The 27,425-nt window shown below is 43.1% G+C and overlaps 1 protein-coding gene across 4 annotated transcripts in view; it reads left to right on the top strand.

Annotated features, from left to right (window-relative positions):
- The window catches only part of RIF1 (replication timing regulatory factor 1), a 170,687-nt gene that overhangs the window by 33,763 nt on the left and 109,499 nt on the right, over window positions 1–27,425 (top strand). For all 4 annotated transcript variants that reach the window (XM_033944743.1, XM_033944742.1, XM_033944740.1 and 1 more), the window contains exons 7-15: window positions 2,420–2,512; window positions 2,604–2,742; window positions 11,820–11,971; window positions 16,119–16,233; window positions 17,562–17,735; window positions 18,242–18,352; window positions 18,521–18,583; window positions 22,113–22,213; window positions 24,506–24,592. In XM_033944743.1, coding sequence (XP_033800634.1) covers window positions 2,420–2,512; window positions 2,604–2,742; window positions 11,820–11,971; window positions 16,119–16,233; window positions 17,562–17,735; window positions 18,242–18,352; window positions 18,521–18,583; window positions 22,113–22,213; window positions 24,506–24,592 — 1,035 coding nt within the window. The remainder of the gene's footprint in view (window positions 1–2,419; window positions 2,513–2,603; window positions 2,743–11,819; window positions 11,972–16,118; window positions 16,234–17,561; window positions 17,736–18,241; window positions 18,353–18,520; window positions 18,584–22,112; window positions 22,214–24,505; window positions 24,593–27,425) is intronic.

Raw genomic sequence — 27,425 nt, 5'->3', positions numbered from 1 at the left:
AAAGGTTACTCCAATATTTACCAATGTCCCAAAAGTTCCCAAAACAGCACAAAAGATATCCCTTCACACAGCAGTTCTCTCCATATGCAAATTGCTAATCAAAGTAGCTCCTCTTAATTCAGAAATAGAAATCACTCCAACAATTCTAGGTCTCGGGGGGGTTAGATCAGGTCCTTAGTATGAGATGGGATGCTGTTCCCTGACTTGCTACTACATTGAACCCTCCACTTTGATACTATCAAGACCTGGTCTTAGAACCAGGTTTTCTTGTTGTCTTTGAATTCGGGGTTCCTGTGGATGGGACTCCTCTCCTGTTGCACTTTAAAAGAGGGCTCAGCCTTGAAGGATATTCAAGATTGTAATAGTAAGGAAGCGGCAGTGTGTACGGCCATGTTTTCAGGGCCTCCCTTCTCAGGATGCTGCAAGGTAGGGAAATTTCCACAGAGGAGTATATGGATGTTTCTCTACAATTTGGATGTTTCAGTACCACTTGATAAGCACTTTGGCAAAATATGTATATTGCCTCGTATAGTGCCACAGTTGTTTCTGAGATGGGAGGAAAGGGATTGGGACTTATATACTGCCTTTTTGTAATTATACAACCACACTCAGAGTGGTTTACATAAAGGTACTTCAAGCATTTTCCCTATCTGTCCCAGTGAGCTCACAGTCTATCTAATATATCTGGGGCAGTGGAGGATTAAGTGACTTGCCCAGGGTCACAGGGAGCAGCACAGGGTTTGAACTCATAACCTCAAGGGAGTGAGCCTGTTGCTTGATGGGCTTTCAGTCTGACCCATTGTGGCAATGCATATGCTCTTATGGTCATCTGGTGCAGTTTCAAGTTTCATTAAAATTTTGATGTATCACAATATCATTAATTCAAAGCGATTAACAATTAAAACAGGGTCTTAATTATTAACTAAAACCAACACACATGAACATGATGTACCAATACATAAGGGAAGTAGGGAGAACTACAATAAGTATAGTAAAGGACACATGGAAGGAAAATACAAAAGGAGGGTAAGAAATTTTAAAAGTATTGATAAAAATGGAATAGAAAATTAAGAACTTTTTTTTTTTTTAAATTTTTGATTCAATTTCTCGGAGCCTAAGACAGAGGACATGTGAGTTTTAAACTAGAGAATGACACGGTGACAAAATTCATCACCGTTCCCTTCCCCGCGGATAACCGCGGGAAATAATCCCATGTCATTTTCTAGTGTCTATTTCAGCCTCGGTCCTTCTACACCAGCATTCTTCAAAGCAAAGCTTGCGGGCCATTCATACTTTGATTCTTCCCTCTCTCCTTAAAGAATGACATGAAGATGGTTATCCGCGGGGACGGGAACGGTGATGAATTTTGTCACTGTGTCATTCTCTATTTTAAACAACAAATGGGATCAAAAGAGACTCCGATGATTAGGTCTCAAAAGCATCCTTGTACAACCAGCATTTTAACAGTCCTTTAAATTTACTTAGTGATTTTTCTTCCTTAATAAATGATGGTAAGGAATTCCATATTCTGGGCGCTGTATCTTGTCTTGTATTTATTATACTAAGCGGTGGAATTACTTATACTAAGCGGTGTCTTTCTTATGTCTTTCACTGGGCTATTATTTGGGGTTAAATGTTTTTTTTAGAGAGGAATTAGAAAAAAATTGTTAGATTTAGGGGATCCTGGTTCTCGGAGGCTTCCTAAGGACATGCCGAGAACTTCAAGGAAATACAGACCTGGCAAATTCAGTTCTTAATTCAGATTCAGACCAGTTTTTGGGAACCCAGGTTCTGAGTGCTGAGATTTTACTGAACTTACCCCCTCTTAAGGATTGTTTTACTATTTTCCACAAGTCCTGTACTGGTCTGGTATGGATAGTAAGGAAGGAGAAATTATTAACCTGATTTTCCTTCCTTTAGGGTGACCAGACCAGTATAGAATCCCACAAAAGAATTTCTGAGCATTTCAATGATGTCTGTCTTTATTTTGTCTTCAACTTTAAGGATTTTTTGTTGTTGTTTTTGGCAGTTTTAGGGGGCTTTTCTATGTTTTCATAAAAAAAGAAATGCTGGATAATACAGCATTTCCTGTTCACCCGTTGCTTGATTTATTTCACATACTGAGCATTCTGAGTCTGCCCTGTGCTATAAATAGAGCAAATAACAGAGAACTACATTGTTTCTTTCTCTACTGGTCAGATGTAACCCACAAGGCCTGGAGTGGTCTGTTATATCTTATGTGATCCTATTCTTTTTAAGTCCTAATCCCTCCTTAGGGGAATTAACTAATTTGGGTTTATTAAGCATTGTGTTAATTCCCATCTTAAACTGTAAATACATTTTTGTAAATAGACCCCTCACTGTTGTATTGCCTACTTTTAACCCTTTCCCTCTTTTTTTATTTTTATTTTTTCTCCAGAAAATTATTCCAGAACTTCAGAAATTATTCTCAACTAAAAATGAGACTTTTGTTTTGAAATTGTGGCCCCTATTTGTGAAGCTACTTGGAAAGGTAAAACATTAACTTTCATATTGGTCTTAGACTCTTCTTGGCCATAAATTTGACCCAGTATTTTTTTTTTCTTAACTCTTAAACTCTGCAGTCATTGCATCGAAGTGGAAGTTTTATTAACTCGTTGCTACAATTGGAAGAGCTTGGCTTTCGAAGTGGATCTCCAGCAGTAAAAAAAATAGCATTCATTGCTTGGAAGGGCTTAATAGATAACTTTGCTTTGAATCCAGGTATGCTAAATTTCTATAAATCCTGTTGGCTTTTGGAGCATTTTCTTTGGCTTTTAGTTTTGAAGCACTGGAAAGCAATTTAGCTAATAATTTTTCTAAATAAGCTAAATGTTCAAATTCCTTTTATTTGCAGAGTGACATAATTTACCAAACTGGTTTAGAACATGGATCATTTAGCTGAGCATTCAGATAGTTGCAAGAGGATCTAGAATCAGAAAATAATATTAAATATTGAACTAAGGCCAGTACTGGGCAGACTTGCACGGTCTGTGTATGGCCGTTTGGTGGGGGATGGGCTGGGGAGGGCTTCAGTGGCTTGGAGGGTGTAGATGGGCTGGAGTAGGTTGTAACAGAGATTTCGGCTGTTGGAACCCAAGCACAGTACCAGTTAGAGCTTTGGATTCTTGCCCAGAAATAGCTAAGAAAAAAAAATAAAAAAATTTAAATTGAATCAGCTTGGGCAGACTGGATGAACCATTCGGGTTTTTATCTGCCGTCATCTACTATGTTACTATGTTACCAAGATGCTTGAACTATACGAAACATGTGGAATTGTTAATCTACTATTACACTGTTCAGTGTCTAGCTCTCAAATGCAATAAACTGTGATGGCATTCACTTATCTTAATCTGTGATGGATTAGACATACTTATTTATTTTTTTTATTTAATTCGTTTTCTATCCTTTTCTCCCCAAAGAGCTCAAAACGAGTTAGCTCAAAACGGGTTACTGGTTTATATACATTATATACAGTTAACCAATTATTATTTGCCATAGTTACAATACAAGTATTTTGGCTCTTTTTTAAATAAAGGTTTTTAACCTAACTTGACACATACTAGAAATCTAATATCAGTATATATAATATACAGTTTAGAGGTACAATTTGCCATAGTTATAGTGCAAGGTTTTTCAATACGAGTTTTTATCCTAAATTGACACATACTAGGGATCCAATACCAATATGCATAATATATAGTTCACAGGTTAAATTTTCCGTAGTTCAATGCAAGTTTTATCCTAGCGTGACAAATACCGAGGATCTAGTACCAATATAAATTTCTTTGTAATTCATCTGTTGTGGGCAGGGGAGTTAGGTGAAGAGGTATGTTTTTATTGCTTTCTTAATGTTTAGGATTCCTTCAAGGGATCTGATCTGCGGGGGCAGTTGATTAGTGGCTCTATATGAAGTAGGAGTATATCGTTCACTCAGGGGAGCTCAGAAAGGTTTACATGAATTTATTCAAGTACTCAAGCATTTTTCCCTATCTAATGTACCTGGGGCAATGGGGGGATTAAGTGACATGCCCAGAGTCATAAGAGGCAGTGTGAGTTTGAATCCACAACCTCAGGGTCACCACGGTGACATGTGAAAATATCACTTTTGAACAGTGTACAGCTTTAGATTTGGTTGCCAATTTTCAGTGTATTTGGTGCTTGAGCACCTCCAGTATGGATCAAAGTCTTTTACTAAGGAGCATTAGGGCATTAACGCACGGAATAGTGCGCTGAATTGCCCTGCGCGTTAGACTTTAATGCCAGCATTGAGCTGGTGTTACCGTATTTTCACGCATATAACGCGTGCGTTATACACGATTTTTACAAACCGTGCATAACCTTGGCACGTTATACGCGTGAGCGCGTTGTACAAAACTTTTTTTTACATAGTTCCCCCCCCCCCCGACGTCCGATTCCCCCCCCCCCCCCCCGCAGGACCGCTCGCACGCACCCCCACCCCGAAGGACCGCTCGCACGCACTCCCACCCGCACCCCCACCCTGAAGGACCGCTCACACCCCCACAGCCTCCCGACCTCCCCCCCATCATGTAGAAGCTCCTACCGGGGCGGGGCCTTGGGCACATGGTCGGGTTGGGCCCATATGCCTCAGGTCCCGCCCCCAGGAGGGACCTAAGGCTCCCGGGCCTATTCTGATTGGCCCAGGCGCCTTAGGCCCCACCAGTAGGCAGAGCTTTGGGATGGATGGGCTAATCCGGCCTCATTCTGTCGTTGGCTGCCTGCCGGACAGGCGGGTTTGGCTCCCGTCTGTCCGGCCAACTACACAAAGGTACGGGGAAGGGGTGTGGGGTTGTCGTGGGAGTTGGCCAGGGGGGTCGCGGGTCGGCTGGGGGGGCGGTCGGAGGTTCTTGGGGGGGCGGTCGTTGGGGGGAGGGGGGTTTGCGTCGAGGGCAGGAGGGCCTGGGATCCCTCCTTTCCGTAATGTAGTGCGGGGTGGGGGTCGCCGTGGCCAGGAGGGTTTGGGCTCCCTCCTGGCCTGAACAACTAGCGGGGGGGGGGGGGTCGCCAGGGCCAGAAGGACTTGGGCTCCCTCCTGGCCCGATATTGTCGGGGAGTTGGCGGGGCAAGAGGGCTTGGGCTCCCTTTTGCCCCGATTGGGTCGGGGAGTCGGGGGGGCAAGTGGGCTTGAGCTCCCTCTTGCCCCGATCTTGTCGGGGGTGCCGCGGTCGGCGGGGCAAGAGGGCTTGACGTCAGAGAAAGGGCGGGACCGCCGGAAGAGGAAGCAGCGCAGGCGCAGGGCTCACAGAAGGGCCGGGACCGCCAAGAGGAAGCAGCAGGACACCGGTAGGAGCTTCTACATGATGGGGGGGGGGTCGGGAGGCTGTGGGGGTGCGAGCGGTCCTTCAGGGTGGGGGTGCGGGTGCATGCGAGCGGTCCTTCGGGGTGGGGTGCGAGCGGTCCTGCGGGGGGCGGGTGAATCGGATGTCGGGGGGGGCATCAGGCTTTCAGGGGGGGGACAGGACTTCAAGGGGGAGAGGAGAGTCGGGGCGGGCAAAAGGAGAGCCGGGCAGCATGTGCGGTATACGGGTGTGCGCGGTATACAAAATTTTTTTTACATATATTTTGGTTTCCCGTGCGCTATACCCGCGAGCGCGTTTTACACGGGTGCGCGTTATCTACGTGAAAATGCGGTAGTTCTAGCCGCATAGCACGTGGTAATATCCTGCGTGCGCTAAAAACGCTAGTGCACCTTAGTAAAAGGAGCCCCAAGTCTAGTGAAATGTATAGTATTTTGAAAAGTTTTCCTATGCTTCCGCAAGGGTTCAACAGTGTTCAATAGTACAACATTTTCCCAATAATTGTTTTTGTGTTACGTCTAAGATGTTGCCTTCTGCTAGTTGGAGAAGATAGCTCAGTTTAGGTATTATAATCTAAGGTAGTATTTAATTTGGGAACAGAATTATGTTTACGTTGTAAAGGGTCATGGATTTGATACTTTCTGTGATTCAACCAAAGTATTTTATATTTATTATATACAGGTACCTCCTCTCCAGGGTATCTATTTAATAGTTGAAATTTTGAAATCAAACAATGTTTTCATATTCTGTATTGTCAGATTAAAGTGTATTATCCCAGGACAAGCAGGCAGCATATTCTTGACTGATGGGTGACGGCACCGACGGAGCCCCGGTACGGACAATTTTAGAATGATTGCACTCTAAGAACTTGGAAAGTTCTGGTAGGCCGCACCGCGCACGCGCGAGTGCCTTCCCGCCCGACAGAGGCGCGCGGTCCCCAGTTTCTTAGTTTCCGCGGAGCTAAGAAGACGCGTTTCCTCAACGGCTGTTGAAGAAAATTTTTTCGATCTTCCCGCTCGCGTAAACCTTTGCTTAAATAAAGGTTTCTTTATTTCTTTTCTAAAAAAAAAAAAAAGACTAACTTAATTGTTTTTCTTTCATTTTTCGTTTCGCCCCAGCGGGGCCTGTTGCCACAATCGAAGCCTCGGCCTTCGATTTGGCAGAGGCTGTCTTCACTTTCATGCCCCCTCAGCCCGGGTTTAAAAAGTGCCAGCGGTGCGCTAGGCCAATCTCACTGACAGACCCGCACAACTGGTGTCTGCAGTGTCTTGGTCCCGACCATCAAGCGTCCACTTGCACCCGCTGTGCAACTTTGAAAAAAAGAACACTTAAAAACCGCCAAATCCAGCAGCGGTTACTCTTCGGTGCCGAGATGTCCGATTCCACCGTACCGGCACCGACATCGATTCCATCTCAATCGGCACCGACTTCATCGACACCGCGCGATTCCGCGCCGGCGTCGCATCCAGCAGGTAAGCCGGCTAAGAAGCCTTCCCCGCTGGAGCATCCTCCGGTCTCCACTGCAGTGAGTCCAATCCTGCCGACCTCGAGGCGCCCACGGAAGCGCTCCGCTCCGATTGAAGTTAGCCCCTCGACATCGGGTTCTTCGTCGGAGTGTCGAGCGGCACCCAAGGTACCGCAGAAGAAAAAAGCGGTACCGGTGCCTTCGCTGGACGAGCGTATTGCCGCCGTTCTGCAGGTACAGCTGAGAGAGCAACTCCAGTTCCGGTACGGTCGGAGCCACCGGTACCGATAGTGGAACGCCCTCTTTTATCGGCATCCACTTTGTCGGTACCGGTTCTTACCACCTCATCGACTTCGATGCCGATTTTAGCTCCAGAGCCTAAATCTCACCACCAGGCGGTACAAACCTCGGTACCGGCACAACAGGTTGCATCGCCTGGTACCGTATCCATGAGGTCGGGCAAGTCCACCCATAAAACCAGACACCTGGAACCCTCCACACCAGAGTCTCGACACCATGGCTCTCAGGTTAGGGATCCTGATTTATGGGGTGATTCTGAAGAGCCCTTTCTATCCGAAGGTGAACGCTCTTCTGATGAGGAGGAACGCCTTGTTACCAATCCCTCTTCTCACCCAGATTCCACATCTTTTCCATCTTTCTTAAAGGAAATGTGTGAATCCTTGTCTATTCCCTTGGAGGCTGAGTCAAAGAAATCTAAGGCATTTCTTGATGCTTTGGACTTTGACCAGCCTCCAAGGGAATTTCTTAAACTTCCTCTCCATGATATATTGAGAGAAACGTTTTATAAAAATGTAGAGACTCCCCTGACTGTCCCAGGAGCCCCTCGTAAACTGGACTCTTTATACAGGGTGATTCCTATTCCTGGGTTTGATAAACCCCAACTCCCGAATTAATCTCTTTTAGTGGAATCCACTTTAAAGAAATCAGCGGGAGCTAATGTGTATGCCTCAGTCCCTCCTGGCAGAGAGGGCAAATCAATGGACAAATTTGGCAAGCGGTTATATCAAAACGCCATGCTAGCCAACAGATCAGGAAACTATGCTTTTCATTTCTCATTTTATTTGAAGCATTTGATCCAAACAATCTCCACTTTTGAGAAATATCTTCCTGATCGCAAAAAACCAAATTTTCAGGCCTGTACTTCCTCTCTTCTCCAGTTGAGAAAGTTTCTAGTAAGATCAATTTATGATACTTTCGAATTGACTTCTAGAGCCACGGCTATGTCAGTGGCTATGCGCAGGTTGGCATGGCTCAGGGTCTCAGAGCTAGAGGTAAACCACCAAGACCGTCTAGCAAATGCACCTTGCTTAGGGGATGAGCTGTTTGGTGATTCCATGGATTCCACCACACAAAAACTATCGGCACATGAGACACATTGGGATACTCTCCTAAAGAATAAAAAGAAGACTCCACCTACTAGGCCTTTCCGACAGCAATCGGCCTACCAACGCCGTTATGCTGCTCGCCCCTTACCTCAGGCTACTCAACAACCTAGACGTCAGCGACAACAACAACAACAACATCAACCTCCGAGGCAGGCGCAACAGCAACAAAAACCTCCACCACCTCAAAAGTCTATCCAGCCCTTTTGACGAGTTTCTCCTGAGCATAGCCAATATTCCACCATCTGCCCATCTTCCTCAACCGTTAGGAGGGCGCCTGACCTATTATCTCAGCCGTTGGGAGATCATTACATCCGACCAATGGGTCCTCAACATCATCCGCCACGGCTACTCTCTCAACTTTCAGACTTATCCCGATCAAAGTCTGCCAAAAGAGTCTGCTTTGAACACTCATCAATCCTCTCTCCTGATTCAAGAGATTCAATCCCTCCTTCTTCTAAACGCCATAGAAGAAGTTCCTCTAGACCAGAAAGGACAGGGATTTTACTCCCGTTACTTTCTAGTTCCAAAGAAAACAGGAGATCTCAGGCCCATTTTAGATCTTCGAGATCTCAACAAATGCTTGGTCAAGGAGAAATTCAAGATGCTTTCCTTAGCAACTCTTTATCCTCTTCTCAATCAGGGCGAATGGCTATGCTCCCTCGACCTCAAGGAGGCTTACACTCATATTCCCATCCATCTAGCCTCCAGACAGTATCTCCGCTTCATGATCAATCACTGTCATTACCAATACAAAGTTCTCCCCTTCGGACTTGCTTCATCTCCAAGAGTGTTCACCAAATGTCTGATTGTGGTGGCTGCTTTCCTTCGTTCACATCATCTTCAAGTTTTCCCTTACCTGGACGATTGGCTGATAAAGGCCAGTTCTCCTCAAACAGTGCTACTGGCCACCAATCAAACCATCTTGTTCTTACAGATTCTGGGGTTCGAGGTCAATTTTCCCAAATCTCATCTCATCCCCACTCAGAGACTTCAATTCATTGGAGCGGTGCTAGACACGATCCTCATGAGAGCATTCCTCCCGTCCAACCGTCTCCACACTCTTCAAGTTTTGTGTCAACAGGTTCTTCCTCAAAGTTCCATTTCTGCCAAACAAATGATGATACTATTGGGACACATGGCTTCAACAGTTCATGTCACCCCTCTGGCACGTCTTCACCTGCGCACACCTCAATGGACCCTAGCTACTCAGTGGTCCCAAGTGACGGATCCTTGCTCACGTCACATATCTGTGACATCATCTCTTCGTCAGTCTCTACAATGGTGGTTGGTATCCTCAAATCTATCCAGAGGTCTGCTGTTCCATCTACCTCCTCATCAACTAGTCATCACAACCGATGCCTCCCCTTATGCTTGGGGAGCTCATTTGAACGAGTTCCAAACTCAAGGCCTTTGGACAGCCCAGGAAAAGAAGTATCACATCAATTTCCTGGAACTCAGAGCGATGTTTTATGCCCTCAAGGCCTTCCAACATCTTCTCTTTCCTCAGGTCCTTCTGCTGTGCACAGACAACCAAGTTGCGATGTACTACATCAACAAGCAGGGTGGAACGGGCTCTCGCCTCTTGTGCCAGGAAGCCCAGAAAATCTGGACTTGGGCCATAAATCATCATCTATTCCTGAAAGCGATTTACATTCAGGGAGAAAAGAATTCTTTAGCGGACAAGCTCAGCAGAATTCTACAGCCTCACGAGTGGACACTCGATCCTGTAACTCTTCAATCCATTTTCGCTCAATGGGGCACTCCTCAGATAGACCTCTTTGCAGCTCCTCACAATCACCAGCTGCCCCTATTCTGCTCAAGACTATACTCGCCTCACCGTCTGGCAGCGGATACGTTTCTCCTCGATTGGTCAAATCTGTTCCTGTATGCTTTCCCTCCTCTGCCTCTCATGTTGCGGACTTTGTTCAAACTCAAAAGGGAACGAGCCACCATGGTTCTGATTGCTCCGAGGTGGCCCAGGCAACATTGGTTCTCCCTTCTACTTCAACTCAATTCCAGGGAACCTTTTCTTCTTCCACTATTTCCTTCTCTGCTTACACAGCATCAGGAAACCCTTCTACATCCCAACCTCCAGTCTCTGCACCTGACAGCTTGGTATCTCTCGGGCTGACTTCGAATGATTCGCTTTTGTCTCAGCCTGTTCGTTCAATTCTAGATGCCTCCAGGAAACCGGCCACTCTACAATGTTACCATCAGAAGTGGACCCGTTTTTCTTCCTGGTGTCTTCTTCATCATCATGATCCCACTTCCCTTGCAGTGGAGACCTTGTTGGATTATCTCCTTTCGCTGTCCGACTCTGGCCTCAAGTCCACTTCAATCAGAGTCCACCTCAGTGCTATTGCGGCTTTTCATGAGCCAGTCCATGGAAAACTCCTCTCAGCTCATCCCTTGGTGTCCAGGTTCATGCGGGGTCTTTTTAATGTGAAACCACCTCTTAAAGCCCCTCCTGTTATCTGGGATCTCAATGTAGTTCTTTCCGCTTTAATGAAGCCTCCATTTGAACCCTTGGCTACCGCTTCTTTCAAGTTCCTCACTTGGAAGGTACTTTTCCTTATTGTTCTTACCTCTGCCAGGAGGGTCAGTGAGTTACATGCACTAGTTGCGGATCCACCTTTTACAATCTTCCATCATGACAAGGTGGTTCTCCGTACACATCCAAAGTTTCTCCCTAAGGTTGTCTCTGAATTCCATCTCAACCAATCCATTGTTCTGCCTGTCTTCTTTCCGAAACCTCACTCGCATTCTGGAGAGCAGGCTCTGCATACTTTGGACTGTAAGAGGGCTCTGGCTTACTATTTAAACCGTACTAAGCCCCACAGATCATTCACTCAACTCTTTCTGTCCTTTGATCCGAATAAATTGGGACGTCCTGTTTCTAAGCGTACGTTGTCTAATTGGCTGGCAGCGTGCATTTCATTCTGTTATGCTCAGACCGGACTGACACTGGAAGGTTCTGTCACGGCCCATAGAGTCCGAGCTATGGCAGCATCTGTAGCTTTCCTCCGTTCCACTCCTATTGAGGAAATCTGCAAGGCTGCTACTTGGTCCTCAGTTCATACTTTTACATCTCATTATTGTCTGGATGTTTTTTCCAGACGGGATGGACACTTCGGCCAATCTGTTTTGCAAAATTTTTTTTCCTAATGGCCAACCTTCCCTCCATCCCTCTTTTTGTTAGCTTGGAGGTCACCCATCAGTCAAGAATATGCTGCCTGCTTGTCCTGGGATAAAGCACAGTTACTTACCGTAACAGGTGTTATCCAGGGACAGCAGGCAGATATTCTTGCGTCCCTCCCACCTCCCCGGGTTGGCTTCTTAGCTGGCTTATCCTAACTGGGGACCGCGCGCCTCTGTCGGGCGGGAAGGCACTCGCGCGTGCGCGGTGCGGCCTACCAGAACTTTCCAAGTTCTTAGAGTGCAATCACTCTAAAATTGTCCGTACCGGGGCTCCGTCGGTGCCGTCACCCATCAGTCAAGAATATCTGCCTGCTGTCCCTGGATAACACCTGTTACGGTAAGTAACTGTGCTATATTTGCTGCAGAATTACACTGATGTCCATATGTAATGACAAATTCTTGTTTTGTATCAAGACATTTTGTGCAGCTCAAAGAGACTGAGGTTGCTAATGCAGCCTTTGAGTTCAATCCATGTCCGAACGGAGTCTTTGGCATTGACAAAATTGGAGGTCTGGTGGTACTTACTTATGAGACTTGGACCTCAGCTTCCTGGGAACTTTGAACAGGTAATGAGATTCATTTGGGTGACCATTTATGGTAAAGCAAACATCTGAAAACCTGGCTTTTTTCAAAAAATGTAAGGCTTCCTCCAACTTAGGAATCAAGGAAACTCTTATCTTGGCATCCCAAGTCCTCTAAATTTTCTTCACACTTCTACCTCTAACCCTCTGTTGTAGTTCCTTCCTATTTCTCCTACTGTAAACCGCGTTGAGCTCTACGAACGTGGAGATGATGCGGTATACAAACTAAGGATTAAATTAGATTAGATTAGATTATTTAAATTTATTTTGTTTTGTAGAGAATTTTAGTTCGTTTTTTGTTGTTGTTTTTTTTTTTTTTAAATCTTTATTAACAAGAACATAAAACTCACCCTAGATAACCAAAAAGTACACCTACACAGCTCCCAAATACATACCAAAGGTGGAATGTGCTCTCTTAACAGTACACAAGTACTACAGTTATAATACACTCCTCTCTGGCAATAAACTTTATACATTTTATTTTAACAACCCCCCAGTTTAAATAAAACATCCTACTATGAGATCCTGTTGCATTGGTCCTGACGAACAGGGTATAACTCGCCCCCCCCCCCTCCCCTGACAACAATTTAAAAAGGCAATTAGGTGTTGCTTAGTCCAACCAACTCAAGATATTATCCCAGACTGGACAAGTAAGGTGAGTCCCAGTGACACAAAGAGGCGAGTTTCTCCATGTCTACTAGCAGTCTGAAACGAGGCAGTGGCAGAGAAACAGCGTGCTTCCAAAATTTTTGCAATAATACATTTAGCAGCAGCTAAGTCTAAGCGCTTCACTCTCTGCTGGTAGGTTGTCCCACTAGCCTTGTTGAGTCCCAATAAGCATGTTAGGGGTGTCATAGCAATAGAATTGTCAACATTTTGGACAACATCACCCCAACCTCCCCCAACAATTTCCACCTAACTTGTAAGAAGGTACCTCTCTCAGCTTCACAAGGCCAACACATATTCAAGACACTAAGGGAAGCATTTGCTTCATTCTGACCGGATTATAGTACCATTTTGTGTCTATTTTATAAGCATTTTCTTGTACAAGCACACACACTGAGGCTTTCTTAATTTCCAAATAAATCATGGATCAGTCTTGTGCAGAAAGAGCACTCCCAAGACCTTTTCCCATTGGTCTGTATACGATGGCTGAGTGACATCTAAACCTCTAATATATCTATACAGTACAGAAAGGGGTCTAGGCGTTCTCCCCACAGCTAGCCACATATTCTCCCAATGTTCCAAAGGCACCTGATTAACTGTCAATCAGCTTGGGAAGAAATGAAATGTCTCAATTGGAGAATAGAGAGGGATAATAATCAGCCTCCCCTAGGGAGTAAAAATCTTGTTGATATTGAAAGTTCCCCTTGACCCCTCCCTCCAGAAAGTGTTGAAACCTACTAAGCCCTCACCCAGCCCATCTTTTAAAGATTGGGTGCTCATAGCCTGCCCAAAATAGAGGTTCACTTGCAATCCCTGATAATGTGAAGACCTTCCTTTCCAAACCCCACCTTTTACAAAAGTCTCTCCAAAGTCTTATTAAATGATTCATAAAGAGGTTATCATTCTAGCTTCAAGGTCCTTCTGAGAAAGCGCACCATAATATATGAGAAAGCAGTACCAATAACCCTGTTCCAAGCAAACACATGGCTTATCTCTCCCAAATTCCCAGTCCACCAAAAATCGTAATTGTGCTGCTCAATAGTACCACTGTATATTAGAAACTTTCCTCCCACCCCCCTTTGTTCCTGATTATTAGACAACACCCGAGCGTCCCTCCAGACCAACACAGAAATGGATGGGTTTATGCTCCTCTGCCAGCAAGTAGAGCCTGAAACATTGACTTTTGGCTACAGTACATGTGGGCTGTGCAGTCCCTATTACAATCAGTCTTTTCTCAGTCTCCAGCAGGTGGAGTGGTAAGCTTGTGCAGTCTGTGCTAAGGTTTGTTTAGGCCTGCTGGATCTGGTTAGGGAATTTTTTTCTTGTCCGGACAAAGCTTGGGGGACCTTCTTGGGGGTCCTACTGACCTTGGGGGTGCCCCCACTCGGAATGGTTGAGTCCTTTCCCTCATTTCTCCGACCTCCCCACGTTTTCTGAAATTAGAGGAGCCTCAACTGTACGCCTGGCCACATGTCCAGCACAGACTACAGTTTAGAGTGTTTGTGGAGTCTTCTCTCTTAATAAAGCTGATGAGTTGTGAAAGTTTAAAAAAACAAAAAACAAACCTTAAATAAAAGGAGCATACAGTGGCCTAAGACCAGTGTTTTTGTACGGCGGCGTGTGTGGCTTTTTGGCACATTCGGTATGAATGCTTAAAAAAAAGTAGCACAATTTCATTTTATGGGGGCGCTGAGCGGTGGATGCGGCTGGTGGGTGCACGAAATGTTTCAGCCACCTCGAAGGGGACCCGGCTTCAGGTGTCAGTATGTCAGGGTCCCCTTCGCACACGCACTGCTCATCAGAGGTGGTGGTGACGCCCGAGCCTCACCTGCCACCCACGCCGGGGTTTCCTCATCTGCTGGCAGTCTGACAGATTCGGTGTTGGGGACGACTGGGAAGGCTGGGAATTCCCTCGTTACTAAGGCTGGGGCTACTATTAGTGTTTCTATGGTGGCGGGACGTGTTTTGGCTTTGGTGCTGCGTATAATTTCAGGAGACAGTTTAGTGACAGCCTTTTCCTTTGTTTTGGTGGGAAGCATGTCAATTTTGCCCACAGCCTCAGGTGACCTTCCTCCTGCCTTAGAACAAAAGGAACAGGTCTTAAATGTATCTTCTGCTCCTCCTTTGGTTTCTGGCCTGCTGCAGCTATGTGCAAGGCTTATTTACAGGCGACTGGGGGTCCTGCTTCAGTTCTGGGGGTCTCGGGGTCGTCTGGGGATTTCTTCCCTTCCACAGCCGCCTCCTTCAGTCTCTGATATGGCTGCCTCTATCCTGCCCCCTCAGCCATTGCCCAAGCGGCCGCAGGTGTCTTGGGACAAGGATTCTTTTTTGGCTGATCAGTTTTCTCCTGATGAGGACTTGGATCTTGGGGAAGACATTTCAGATCCATTAGGGGGAGTCTGATATTTTGGATGGAGACTTTTTAGAGGCGCTGGTTGGTTAGAATGTGCACATTTTTCGTTGGGATGAGTTGCAGGAGCTCATTCTTCAGGTGTCTTTAGTTTTTTACACTTTGAAGAGAAATCTAAGGACCCCCCTTGTGTGGTGGACCCTCAGATGGATATGCATTTCGCTTTTTTCCTATGCATCAGGATATTCAGGATGTAGTGTATACTCAGTGGAAAGTTCTGGATGCGTCTTTTCGCTTAGCACGGTCCATGGCCAGACTCTGCCCCATTCCTTATGAGGTTAGAGATATCTTTAAGTGTCCTGTGGTGAGTGTGGTGGTGTCGGCTATTGCGCGCAAACATACTATGCCGGAGGAAGGCGGCTCGGCCCTGAGAGACCCTCAGGACCGTAAAATGAAGGATCTACTTAAACAAAGTTTTGATGTGGCTTCCCTGGCTGTCCAGGTGGCGATTGATGGCGGTCTGGTAGCCTGAAATTGTTTCCGGTGGTCTGAGAAAGTTCTTGACCATGAGACGTCTGACTGGTCCTTAGTGGATCAGGAAGTTTCTAAGATTGAGCTGGGAGTTTCTTATCTCTCAGATACCATGTATGATCTGATGCGTGCCTTGGCCAAGTCCATGGCTCTTGGTGAAGTGGCCAGCGGATGTGGCATCTAAGGCTAAGCTCAGTAAGTTTTTCCCTTTCAGGGCTCCTTTCTCTTCAGGGACTCACTGTAAACTGTAGTCATGCATTCATTGATCTCCTTTTTTGTAAGAAATTGTATCACTGAACAGGGCTCCACATCTAGCCGTTTCTTACTTGATTCACATGAGGACTCCCCTGACATCCTGTCTCTTGGAATGTTAGACTTGCACTGAGCTGTAACTGTGCATGAGTAACCTTAAGACATGTCACAAGACTTGTTTCACCATGCTTGCTACTTTCTTTCATACTCGGGAAGATAAATTATTGTGCACCCCTCATATGAAACCTTACTAAAGTTTTGTAAATAGGCTCCTAATTATTGTGCTTTTAACATACCATTGGTTTTATTGATTGGATTTTTTTTTTTCTGTAGCTTTGTGCTCCATTGATCCAGAGTACTTTGAATATAGATTCTCCTGCTGCACCTCAAGGAACTCCACGTGGAGCAGCTAATCAAAGTTTAAACTCAACTCCTGTACAGAAAACAGGTAGAATATGACTCCATTTTTAAATTGACTGAGACTTGAGTAAGAAACATCTGTAGTTTTTATTAACTGAAGACATAATTTACTGATCAGCAAAAAATGGTTGAATGCCAACAGCATATTTAACAATGCACCAGAAAAAGGTAGTTTATAAAAAAAAAAATTTTATGGACCAGTAGATCTTGAATATGAAAACAATATGACATTTTTGTTGCCACCTCACATCTTCATTGGCCCAGATTTTTTTAAGTTTACAATTTTATTTTGGATTTTTAATAATTGAGTTAAATATGAGTCTACCAGTGACTCTAGTATATTTCTCCAAATCTGTTTTCTACATGCTGTTTGTAAAAGTATGCACAACAATAGTACTTATCTCAATTGCAGTTCAAGTCTATTTTAGCTATAATTTGGACCACATTACATTTTACAGTAACAGCATTTTTAAGTCATGCTTTAAAAAGATATTTTGGATGGCTGAAATGTTTATATCTATTTTAAAGACTAGAGATTGTATGGCTTTGTACGTAAGAAGCTTTGTGATGCAGTTGGTAGGTTGCTTGCCTACTGCATCCATGGTCTGAGTTTGAATTCTGCTGTGCGGTTTCTTTTAGGTGACTGGTCTCTAGTCAACTAGACCATCTGCTTTGTCAGTAAATAAATGCCCAGCTTTAGCTGGAGGACTAAATCTAATTGGGAAAGGTACTGTTAACAACAAACCATCCTACTAACATGTAGCCAAGAATCTATAGCACATGCAGTAGCCCCAAAAGTCATTTGTGACTTGATATTTTAATACAGGGGACTGCCTTTTTATTGCTTGGGAGAAAGCCATCTATGAATGGCCAGTCCAATTGACAATGGGCTCCTTTTACTAAGATGCGCTAGCGTTTTTAACGCACGCAAGAAATTACCGCACGTTAAACCGCGCTGTACGCTTCTAGAATAACACAGCTCAATGCTGGCGTTAAGGTCTAGCGCACTCAGCAATTTAGCGCATGCTATTCCGCGCGTTAAGGCCCTAATGCACCTTTGTAAAAGGAGCCCTGTGTTTACAAATAAATATACTTTTTAATTTTTTTTTCTTTATTTTCTTTGAACCATGACCTATGCCCAGCAAACTCTATATTTCAGGAAAAGCTCCCCTATAACTAGAATTTTTACTGTTCATTTTGAGGGTTTCGAAAACAGTTTCAATCAACAAAATTTAAATTGAATCAGGTTGGGCAGACTGGATGAACCATTCGGGTCTTTATCTGCCGTCATGTACTATGTTACTATGTTAATAAACACTAGACGTTTACAAGGATGTTTTCATTCTTTTTCTATAGGTTGCTTCCCTTTCAGTGCTGCTACCACTCCTCGTATGAATTTAAATTCTAGTGTAGCTGGAACGCCTGTGATCCCATCCATTCAGCTCTTAGGCATTGAAATGTTGCTTCATTTCTTATTGGGTCCAGAGGTTTTAACCTTTGCCAAGCAAAACAATCTTGCACTTAGTCTAGGTAGGTGATTTCGTTTTATCAGCATATCTGGAACATTTTTACCTGTGGATCAGACTCGGTTTGTCACAGAGGATCTGATTTCAGTTTCTGGCTCAGATCTTTTGCTTCCAGGTTTGGCTAAGGATGCTGTAGAAACAATGTTTATGGCTCCTGAAGGAGGGAGTTTGTCATTGCTCAGTAGTGACACCTAGTGGCAAGATCTAAAGCCTTATGTCAGATGAGCCCAGATCCATAGCCCAAGTCTAGAATAGGAAAGCAGTGACGCAACTGGAATTAGTTGAGGAGAAATAAAATTGGGATACAGTATCTAAGCAGTTGCAAAAGAAAGCTCATGGCTCCAAATTCCAGCCCCAGTTCTGGTTGAGATGAAAGACTAAAGGAGTAGAAGACTGCTTGTTTCAATAAATATTTATTGTGTTTATTTAATCTTTTTGTAATTAAAGATACTTTAGAACATAGTCTGTCTTGGTAAAGCCAGTTTTACAAGAGATGTGTTTTTCTTATAGAACCTCTTCAGCATCCATTAATCAGCAGTTCATCCTTTTTCTGTAAACACGCAAATACAATTCTAAGTGCAATTCAAGATGGCTTTATTGCAGTTGGAAAAAATGCGCTGGGTAAGGTTCTAAATATACATTTTGATGAGGACAGTGAGAGAACCTGAGAGATTCTGATGTTTGTGTGATATAATTGTTAACTTTGGCTATTTTCTTTTTTATCTTGAAAAATGAAAAATTAATATCTGGAATCATGGTTAAGATGTGGATATTTTTGCCTTCCTTTAGATGCCATGCTAAATATAATTTGGAAGGATGTGATTGCTTTTGTAAAAGCAGCTATTGAATCTGGTAAGTGTTAACATTTTTTCAAAAGTTTATTATTTTTTTCTTCCATTTATTCAGTTTTGTCAGATATCAGTAGCTGAAACTTCAGCAACAGTTATGTTTTTATAATTTAAAATCCCATGTCAAGTTGTCCAGACAGATAATTTCATCTGATCTTGAGAATAGTAGTTTAGTACACTAGTTCTCGGAGATCCCAACCAATCCATTTATCAAAAAGTGTAAGATTCTGAAAATTTAACTCTGAGTTAGGACAGCTCTTAGCTCTATTATATATCAATTATTTAGCTTCTTCCACAGAGCACACAATTCTGTATTCCATGGCACTGTATAGCTCTCACAAATCAGTATTTATCTCCAATAGGTGGAAGCTATTTCTCTATGCAGCTCCTGACTAGCTCCAAGACCAGTTTTCTGACTGATCTTTAGTTGAGCTGGAGAAAAGGTTCAGAACATTAGACCTCCAATAAGAGGGTCTATCAGTCACTTAGAGCTGAGAGCTGTTTGCAGGGTGCTAGGGGGCCTTTCTCAGAGTTCAATGAAAACCAGTAAGTCTTGCAACAAGGTAACAATAGGATCATATATCAACATACAAGGAGGAACTTTGGTGTGATCCACTGGCCGTGGAAGCCTATCTGTGTTTCCAGGAGTGGAGAAGCACCTGTTGATGCTGTCAGTGACTTATATTGTTGGGTTTTGATTCTTCAAGTGGTCTACCTCCAGCAGGCACTTTAGACCCAGGAGAAAGGGAACTCTTCAGCAAGGCTTTCATTCTTACAACAAATTATGGCCTATTGAGAAGGTCTTCAGTTGCTGAAAAAGGTTCAGACGTATCTAGAAGACTGGTGTGTGCAGTCTTTGGCTTCAGAGAACATCAGTTGAATTACCTGCTTCACAAAGGGTTTCTGGTACAGAACCTAGTTCAGTTAAGAATACTTCTCTTAGGATTTATGGCCTGGTACATGGAAGGTCAAGGTTGGGATGAAGAGGTGGCACTGAGGGAGTTACAACTGCCGCCTTCAAGCTAGGAAAAGCTCTACATATGCAGCATATGCGAGAGTGGTCCCCCAAAAGATCTCTGGTCCCTGTAAGAAAATTGGATAGCTCTTATTCTAATCTTTCTTCAAGAACTTCTCAGGAAGTTTGGCTGTAGGTTCCTTATAAAAGTCTATGTTGTTGTTCTTAGGTTTGTGGGTTTGTTTTTTTTAAATCCACCTATGCTAATTGTTACCACATTCTCTGGCATTGTTCCAGAGTTTTAACTATTAATTGCGTGAACATAATACTCAAGGTGAGGTCTGCACCATGGAGTACACTTCCCCCTCCCGATTTGCATTTTTAGGACTCGCGATTTCGATTATTTGTGATTTCCTAAAACCAGAATCACCCCCACCTGCCTCCCGGACCTCTCTGGACCTTACCTGATGGTCTAGCGGTCTTTTGAGGCAGGAGCAATCTTCCTACACTCCTGCCCTGTGCAGATCACTCATCCAAAATGGCTGTCGTGAGTTCCTGTCGACAATTTTCTTTCCTTTAGCCCCAACAGACCAATTCAAATACTTGCCCTTATTTTCTTGTTCACTAGTTTCTGTTTTGCCTTCTCAAGATTTGCAAGTCTTTTAGCAGTTTCTGTAAGTAAAGGGATTTTTCCCAGATCTTCATGGAAGTATAATCAAAGAGGGAGGAAATGCAATGTTTTGTTATCTGTCCTGGATGTCCACTGCTTTATCATTGAAATACAGATTGGGAGCTTCACAGTGCCCTGTAGGGCAGAACACACAATTCTTTACTTTTACCTCCACCTGCCAAGACATGTCCCAAACTCCTCCTGCAATACTATCTACTTCTTAGCAAATTAGAAAATGTTCAAACTATTACTATTTCTTATTATCTTAACAGTATGTATTTCTTTACATCATAACAATTCTTTTGTAATCCAACTTGAACCGCAAGGTAAAGTCGGATTACAAATAGAAATCACTAATGTAATGTAATGGACATTAAAACTACAAATTCTGGAATGGTCTGTTGGGACTGAAGGAAAGAAAATTAGCAGGTAAAATCTAATTTCTCCGTATACTGGTTCCCTTCCCCACCTCTCCCTGCATCTTAGAAGCTGGTGATAGCTGTCTCCTATTCGTTTAATTCATTGATTCTGAAAACCCCCAGCAAGAAGCCTAGTGACTGAAAGCTGCTGAATAAACATGCAACAGCCTACGTGAACCCTTGAGAAAGCCAACAATTCTGGCGAAACAGGTCCCGTTGGGCTGTGGCTGCCTGCAACATTCAAGATAAGTAAATTTTGAAGATACATTGAACAGTAATTCAAACGAATATAGTTTTGAGAAGACTTGGTGGAAAAAATTTTATAAAAATTTATATTAAAAGGAAGAAAGAATCAAAAGAAATAGAATAAAAAAGGAAGGGGGAGATTTTTCAGGATCAATGAGTGAAACATGGAACCTTGTCAGACTTGGCTGAGATTTAATCCCTGTCGCCAAGCAGGTTTCTGAGATCCTTTTCCTCTCATTTTTTTACACCCAATGCTTTGAACAGTGGGTCTAACCCCTAAATACATCACTGACCTATTCTCCTTCTCAGCCAACAAACACAAGAGAAGCTCCCACTCGCACTTCGTTTCTCCCCCGGTTAGAGGATGCAAACTAAAAAAACACCATGAGCATCTTCTCTCACATCAAGCTGCTCTATGGGGTAAAGACCTAGAACAACTCCTATTGCCCACCACTTATGAGGTATTCAGGAAACGCCTCAAAACTCACCTATTCCTGAAATACCTAGACAGCTGACCCACTTCCCTCCTTCCCCTCTCTTGCCCTTTCTCCCCATTGTTCCCACATCCCTTAAGTTAACTCAACTTATATGTCAACTCAACTTGTACTCCACTAATCTTCTGTAAACCGCATAGAACTTAACGGTATTGCGGTATATAAACTGTTATTATTATTATTATTATTATCTTTTTGTTTCTTTGGAGTTGTTCCAGTGGGTCTCACTTTTACCATCTTTATTGTGTATATCAATGTGTAGTTTTTATTTACCACAATATGCCTTTGCAGTTGTGCATTTTTTTGGGGTGAGAAAATAAGTCACTATACATAGGGGGTCTTTTACTAAGGCGCGCTAGCCGATTTAACACACTCTAAATGCTAATGTGCCCATTATATTCTATGGACGCATTAGCATTTAACACGCGCTAAATCGGCTAGTTTGCCTTAGTAAAAGACTCCCATAGTGAGCTAAGAGTATTTTATTGACCTGGGCCATTTTGCAAATAGTTTTCAACTGTCTGCATGGGAAGTGGTGCAATGTAAAATCAATAAGGTGCTTGAAGCCATAGAAAATGGTAGAATCCTTTCTGCCAGTGCTTGCACTAATTTTCATTGACTTCAGATTTGACTGTAAGTCCCTCCGTCCCTTTGTTTTTGCGTGTCTGAAGCAGCCACTTTATTTTGTGAATAAAATGTAAACATTGGCTACTTTATACATAAAGTTGATCTTTTTTCTTCATTGTTAGGTAATAAGCGAGAGCGGCAAGGTTCAGAAGTGTTGACCCTCTTGTTAAAGACCTTAAAAAACATAGTTGTATCAAATGCTCTTCCTGTACAAAAAACACTGGTAAGTTTCTCTTTATAATACAGAGATCATCTTGATGAAAACTGTCTGACATTTTAAGGCTGTCAGCTTGTCATAGAAAGCTACTACTGCACTTTATGCTTCTGGATGAATCAGAGTTGTGGAGTTGGTATACCAAATCTTTGATTCAGACACCTCTATTTTTCTACTGTCTGACTGAGACTCCTACAAATGTTAGGCTTTAAATTTTTTGTACTGGTTCTAAAGTACTGGTAAATATAATTTAAATTTACCACTACTTTAGATCAGGACTATATCTATATATAATCTTACCATGTTTTCTTATGTAAGTTGTGTGTGGGGGTTTTTTTTTTAAAATAATTTTGAAGCTAAATGTGTATAATATAATTCTATAATTAGAGCAAAATTTTATAGTTATTCTAATGGGAATGATTGGGTTGGGTGGGGGGAGGGTATTAATCTGTATGAATCTTGTAAAATTAAGTGATGTCTTTAGTGTAAAATGATTAATTAATTTTGTTTTCCACTTATTAAATGTGATTTTAAAATGAATAAAGAACAAAAATACATGATATGAAAGGGTGAGGGGAGGGAGATAAACTTTATAATTTTGATTTATTGCTGAATATTAAGTGTTTTCCTTTAAGTTCTAATGATTGTATTTGTTGATGCACTTATTGTAAGTTTGAAAAATGAATAAAGATTTACAAAAAAAAAAATTTGAAGCTAGAGTTGGTTCTTTTTTAATGATTCCCAACTTCACAGCCCTAGGGTGAATTCTGCACAACTGCAGAATTTGCACAGAATTCCCCCAACTGTACAGAATTCTGCATTTGCAAGTTCCAAGATGCTTTTGAACAATAATTGTCCTTTTAAGGACTAAAACAAGCTTTATAGCTTTTTACCCTTACCTACTGTTTTTTTTCCCCTAACTGTGCTTTTTTCTCAAAGATTGTAGTTCTTCCCCTTCTTTCCTAATTGTGTGAAGTTAGTACATATGTTTTGGTATGTGTTTACTAAGGGCTCCTTTTACGAAGCCGCATTAGCGGCTTTATCACACACACCTTTTTAGCGTACACTAACCTCCACGCTAGCTGAAAAACTATAGCCTGCTCAAGAGGAGGCGATAGCGGCTAGCGTGGCCGGCAAATTAGCGTGCGCTATTACACGTGTTAAACCGCTAACGCGGCTTCGTAAAAGGAGCCCTAACCTATCCTAGTTATGTTTAGTAATTTAATTTTAATTTGTTTTTAAAATACTTTTTTACTTTGTACACCACCTAGAAATTTGATTAAGCAGTATTACATTTTTTTTTTATAAACTTGAAACATATGAATGAATATTTTTACCCTGTGTATGAACAAAGTAGGTAAGTAGGAGGCACAGCCTCTGAGGCTTTTTCTACCACCAGTCTTCTCAGGTCACAACCCTAAACATGGATATTGTGACCCCATTTGGGGTTGTGACTTGGTTTGGGAAGCCCTCATTTAAATACTACTGAGTAATTTCAGCTTTTGCCATAACCTCTCTATTTGTAAATTTGAAGTTCTGTGTTTTATCCTTGAAGATAATCTTACTCTGAAGTTAGTGATTATTAATCTCACAATTTAATCGTATTCCTTCCCCCTCCATTGTCTAGAGTCACATAGTGTTGGATTAGGGGTAGGTGGTTGGGAGATCATATCTTTAATCACATGATTAATTGTGATTACAAATCTTTAATTGACATGAACCCTAAAAAAGTAATGAAAAGATGAGAAATACAAATTGAAAAATTACATGTTAAAGAATCTAAAATTAGCATGCAGAATAGCTATAAACAGCCTCACAGTTTTTACAGTTTACTTTAGAAAAGCAAATCTATTTTTTAGAATTATCTTCAAGATCCTTGAGTACTGAAAACTGGCTGGGTTTATAGGATATCCATGCTAAATAGATAACATAGTAAATGACGACAGATAAAGACCCAAATTGTCCATCCAGTCTGCCCAACCATAAATTAATCATTTAATTTAAATGATGTGAGTTGTATTTGCTTGCACGCAAGCTTATTCATTGTCTGTATTCTGAAAACCAAATTTATTTTCAGCAGTCAAAGACCAGAGTTGTAAACCCTTGCCTTAGCAAGTACCAAGTTAAAAATCAACTTATAAAGTTAGCATCTTAGAAACTTAAGAGAATTTGTGAGCTACTTCACTGAATCAAAACACTGCATTTTTTTTGTTGCTGCTAACCAAACTGATCTGTTTAACAGAATGTTTATTCCTTTTCTCACCTGTCTTTCAAAATCCCTCCTACATGGAACTCCCAAAGACCCTTCTTGAAACAACGATTAAAGGATTGCCACAGAAAGTACTGGGATCACCAGCATATCAAATGGCCAATATGGATCTTCTGAATGTAAGTAGTGGGAATATGATGTAAATTGATAAGATTATATACTAATGTGGATCATTTTTGCATATAAATGGTATGTTGTCTGCAAATATTCTGTTGAAATGCTTGTATGGTTTCAATTTTCATTAAGCTGTATAGCAGCAAAACTAGTGAGTTCTTTTTGTCTTTGAAAATTTTGTTGGTTATCTTAGTGCATTTGAAAACTCACCACAAGAGCTCTGCTGTTTCTGTAGGCTAAAGAAACTTTCGTAGTCTGAATCTAGCAAATGAGATGGTTTGGATATGCTGGAGTGAGCTTCAATGGCAGCTCCAGTAGTTGGAGCCTAAGGACAGTACCGCAAACACTTCTAAGGTCTATGGCCCAGAAATAACAAAGAAAAAAGACATTTGAATTTATTCATGAAATTGTAATGCACGAGATTGCAGGGCAGACTGGATGGGACCGTTCAGGTGTTTATCTATTGTCATTTACATGTTACTATATTATTCCCCTAATCCAAACACACTCTTGAGAGCCCTTACTTTTTGTCCTTATCAGACCAGTCAAATGGGTTTAGACTTCCCTGCCTGCAGATAAAGTTATAGGAGGAAGAGGACAGCTTCTTTTAAGGCTGGTGCAGGCACTGCTCTAGCCACTATTTCTCTCCTCTGCAGGTATATTGTCTAATCTGGTGGTACAGCAGACTGTGCTAACAGCTAGAGTGGTCAGCGAGTAGTCTTCTATGTTTATGTCTAGGCAGGATCGAGTCTAGGGGAACAGTCCGGATCGGCTGTTGTCCTGTTCTCCCCTTCCCCTCTCTGTCACAGAGGTCCTCTAGTGGATTGATCCCAGGAGTCCTAGGATTAGGGCTTGCCTTGGGAGGAGCAGGGATCTATAGAGCAGATGCTTGGCAGCATAAGCGGAGTGTCTATGGTTTGAAGGAAAGCTCAGGGAAGTTCTTAAACAAAAAAATGCTTTTGTTCATTTGAAGCATCTCTGGGTCTGGTTGACACTTCCTACTGGTACTTTGGGATAGATAGGTGGTATGTGATTTGTATGATCTACCAGCATATGGGGGACAACTCACAGATAAGATATGTGGCTGTTGGTGACAGAGACTGCAATGCCGGCACTCTCCCGAATATGCTCAGTTTATGGGATTGCAAATGTTTGTGGCTGGAGGCATACTGCTGACTTCCTCATTCCTGAGGTAGTATGAGGAGGAAGGGGGCAATTCGGGCAACAGATTTTATCCCAGGACAAGCAAGCAAGTATTCTCACATATGGGTGACGTTATCGACGGAGTCCGGATGCGGATGCCTCACAAGCAGACTTGCTTGAAGAAACTCGAAGTTTCGAGTCGCCCGCACTGCGCATGTGCGAGTTCCTTCCCGCCCAGTATAGGGCGCGTCTCCTCAGTTCTCAGTTTTCCACGGAGCCGAGAAGTCCGTCTTTGACTCTCTGCGTTAACTTCGTTACTTGTGCCTTCTCTGAACCACGGTTTGTTATTTTTTTCCTCATGAATTGCTGTTCTTATTTTTTTTTCTTTTATTTTCAGTTTTAAAAAAAAAATAATTTTTTTTTCCTCTTCCATCCGTTTTCCGGGACAGGCCACTCGGCCGCAGCCCGAGGGCTTCAATCTTGCGGCGGCTATTTTCACTTCTATGTCCTGGCCTGTTAAGGGCTTCAAGAAGTGTGACAAGTGTCAGCATGCGATCTCTCTTACGGACCCACACCGTCGCTGCCTCAAGTGCCTTGGGCCTAAACATCATCCTAGATCATGCCTGCGCTGTCAAACGCTTCAGCCTCGAGCTTTCACTCGTCGTTGTATTTTGGTGGACGAGCTTGAGATGGAATCTTCTACTGATGCCTTGACTCCTACTGAGGTTCCTCCTGCTTCTACTGCTTCCACCTCGAGCCTCATCAAACCTTCGTCGTTTGCAGCAGCTCATTCTTCGACATCTGCTGTATCTTCCCCTGTTTCCTCAGGTCAGATAGCTCAGCAGTCGGTTTCAGCGGTAGTGATTAAAGTGCCTAAGACTTCCAAGTCGAAGCACACTCGCACTACCTCGAAGGAACCTCCAGCCAAGGCAGGTGGTCCGGTTTCAGACGTGGATCCATCCTTGTCGGCTTCTTTCCAGACCATGTTGGAGAAGCAGTTCATTCAGTTCCTTACTAATATGGGACCGAAGCTTCTTCCTCTTATCCAGCCTGGGCATTCAGCAGTCTCCCGCGAGGTCGAGCCGCTTCCACTGCCTCAGGCTGACCTTCCACACTCTTTGCAGGGAGCAGAGTCTCTGCGAGTGTCTGGTCTGGCATCAGTGCACATACAGCAAGGAGCAGATTCTTTGCAAGTGCCTCGGAAGGAATCCTCACACTCTATACAAGGAGCAGAGTCTTTGGGAGTGCATCGAGGTTCCTCCACTAAGCCTCTGGAGCTTCGATCTACAATCTCCAGTCCCATACATTTGTTGATACCATCAGCTGCTTCCATCTCTGAGGTGAAGTCTCCTTGATCTTCGAGATCTGCTTCCAGGCATATAGTTCTCATCGACGATCGAGGCCTTCTTCGAGGCATCCTTCCAGGCATAGTTCTTCTTCTAAAGAAAGACCTTCTTCGACTAAGCCTCGATCTACTCCAACCTCGACTAGACCACCGACTCCTCTTTCGAGGATGTCCCAGTTTCGATTGCCTTGTCCAAGTCACCATATTCTTTTGATGCCTTTTTCCTGCTGAAGCTTCATCTTCGACCCAGGCTGCTTCAACGTCCTCGAGTCCTTTTTGAGGCAAAGCATTAGCAGATCAGCTATCTTTCTCATCTTTTCTTCGTCAGATGGCTGTGGACTTGGACCTTC

The sequence above is a fragment of the Geotrypetes seraphini genome, chromosome 5, assembly GCF_902459505.1.
Source record: "Geotrypetes seraphini chromosome 5, aGeoSer1.1, whole genome shotgun sequence".
NCBI lineage: Eukaryota > Metazoa > Chordata > Amphibia > Gymnophiona > Dermophiidae > Geotrypetes > Geotrypetes seraphini.
The sequence above is the reverse complement of the archived record's forward strand: the minus strand, read 5'-3'. Positions and strand labels throughout refer to the sequence as shown.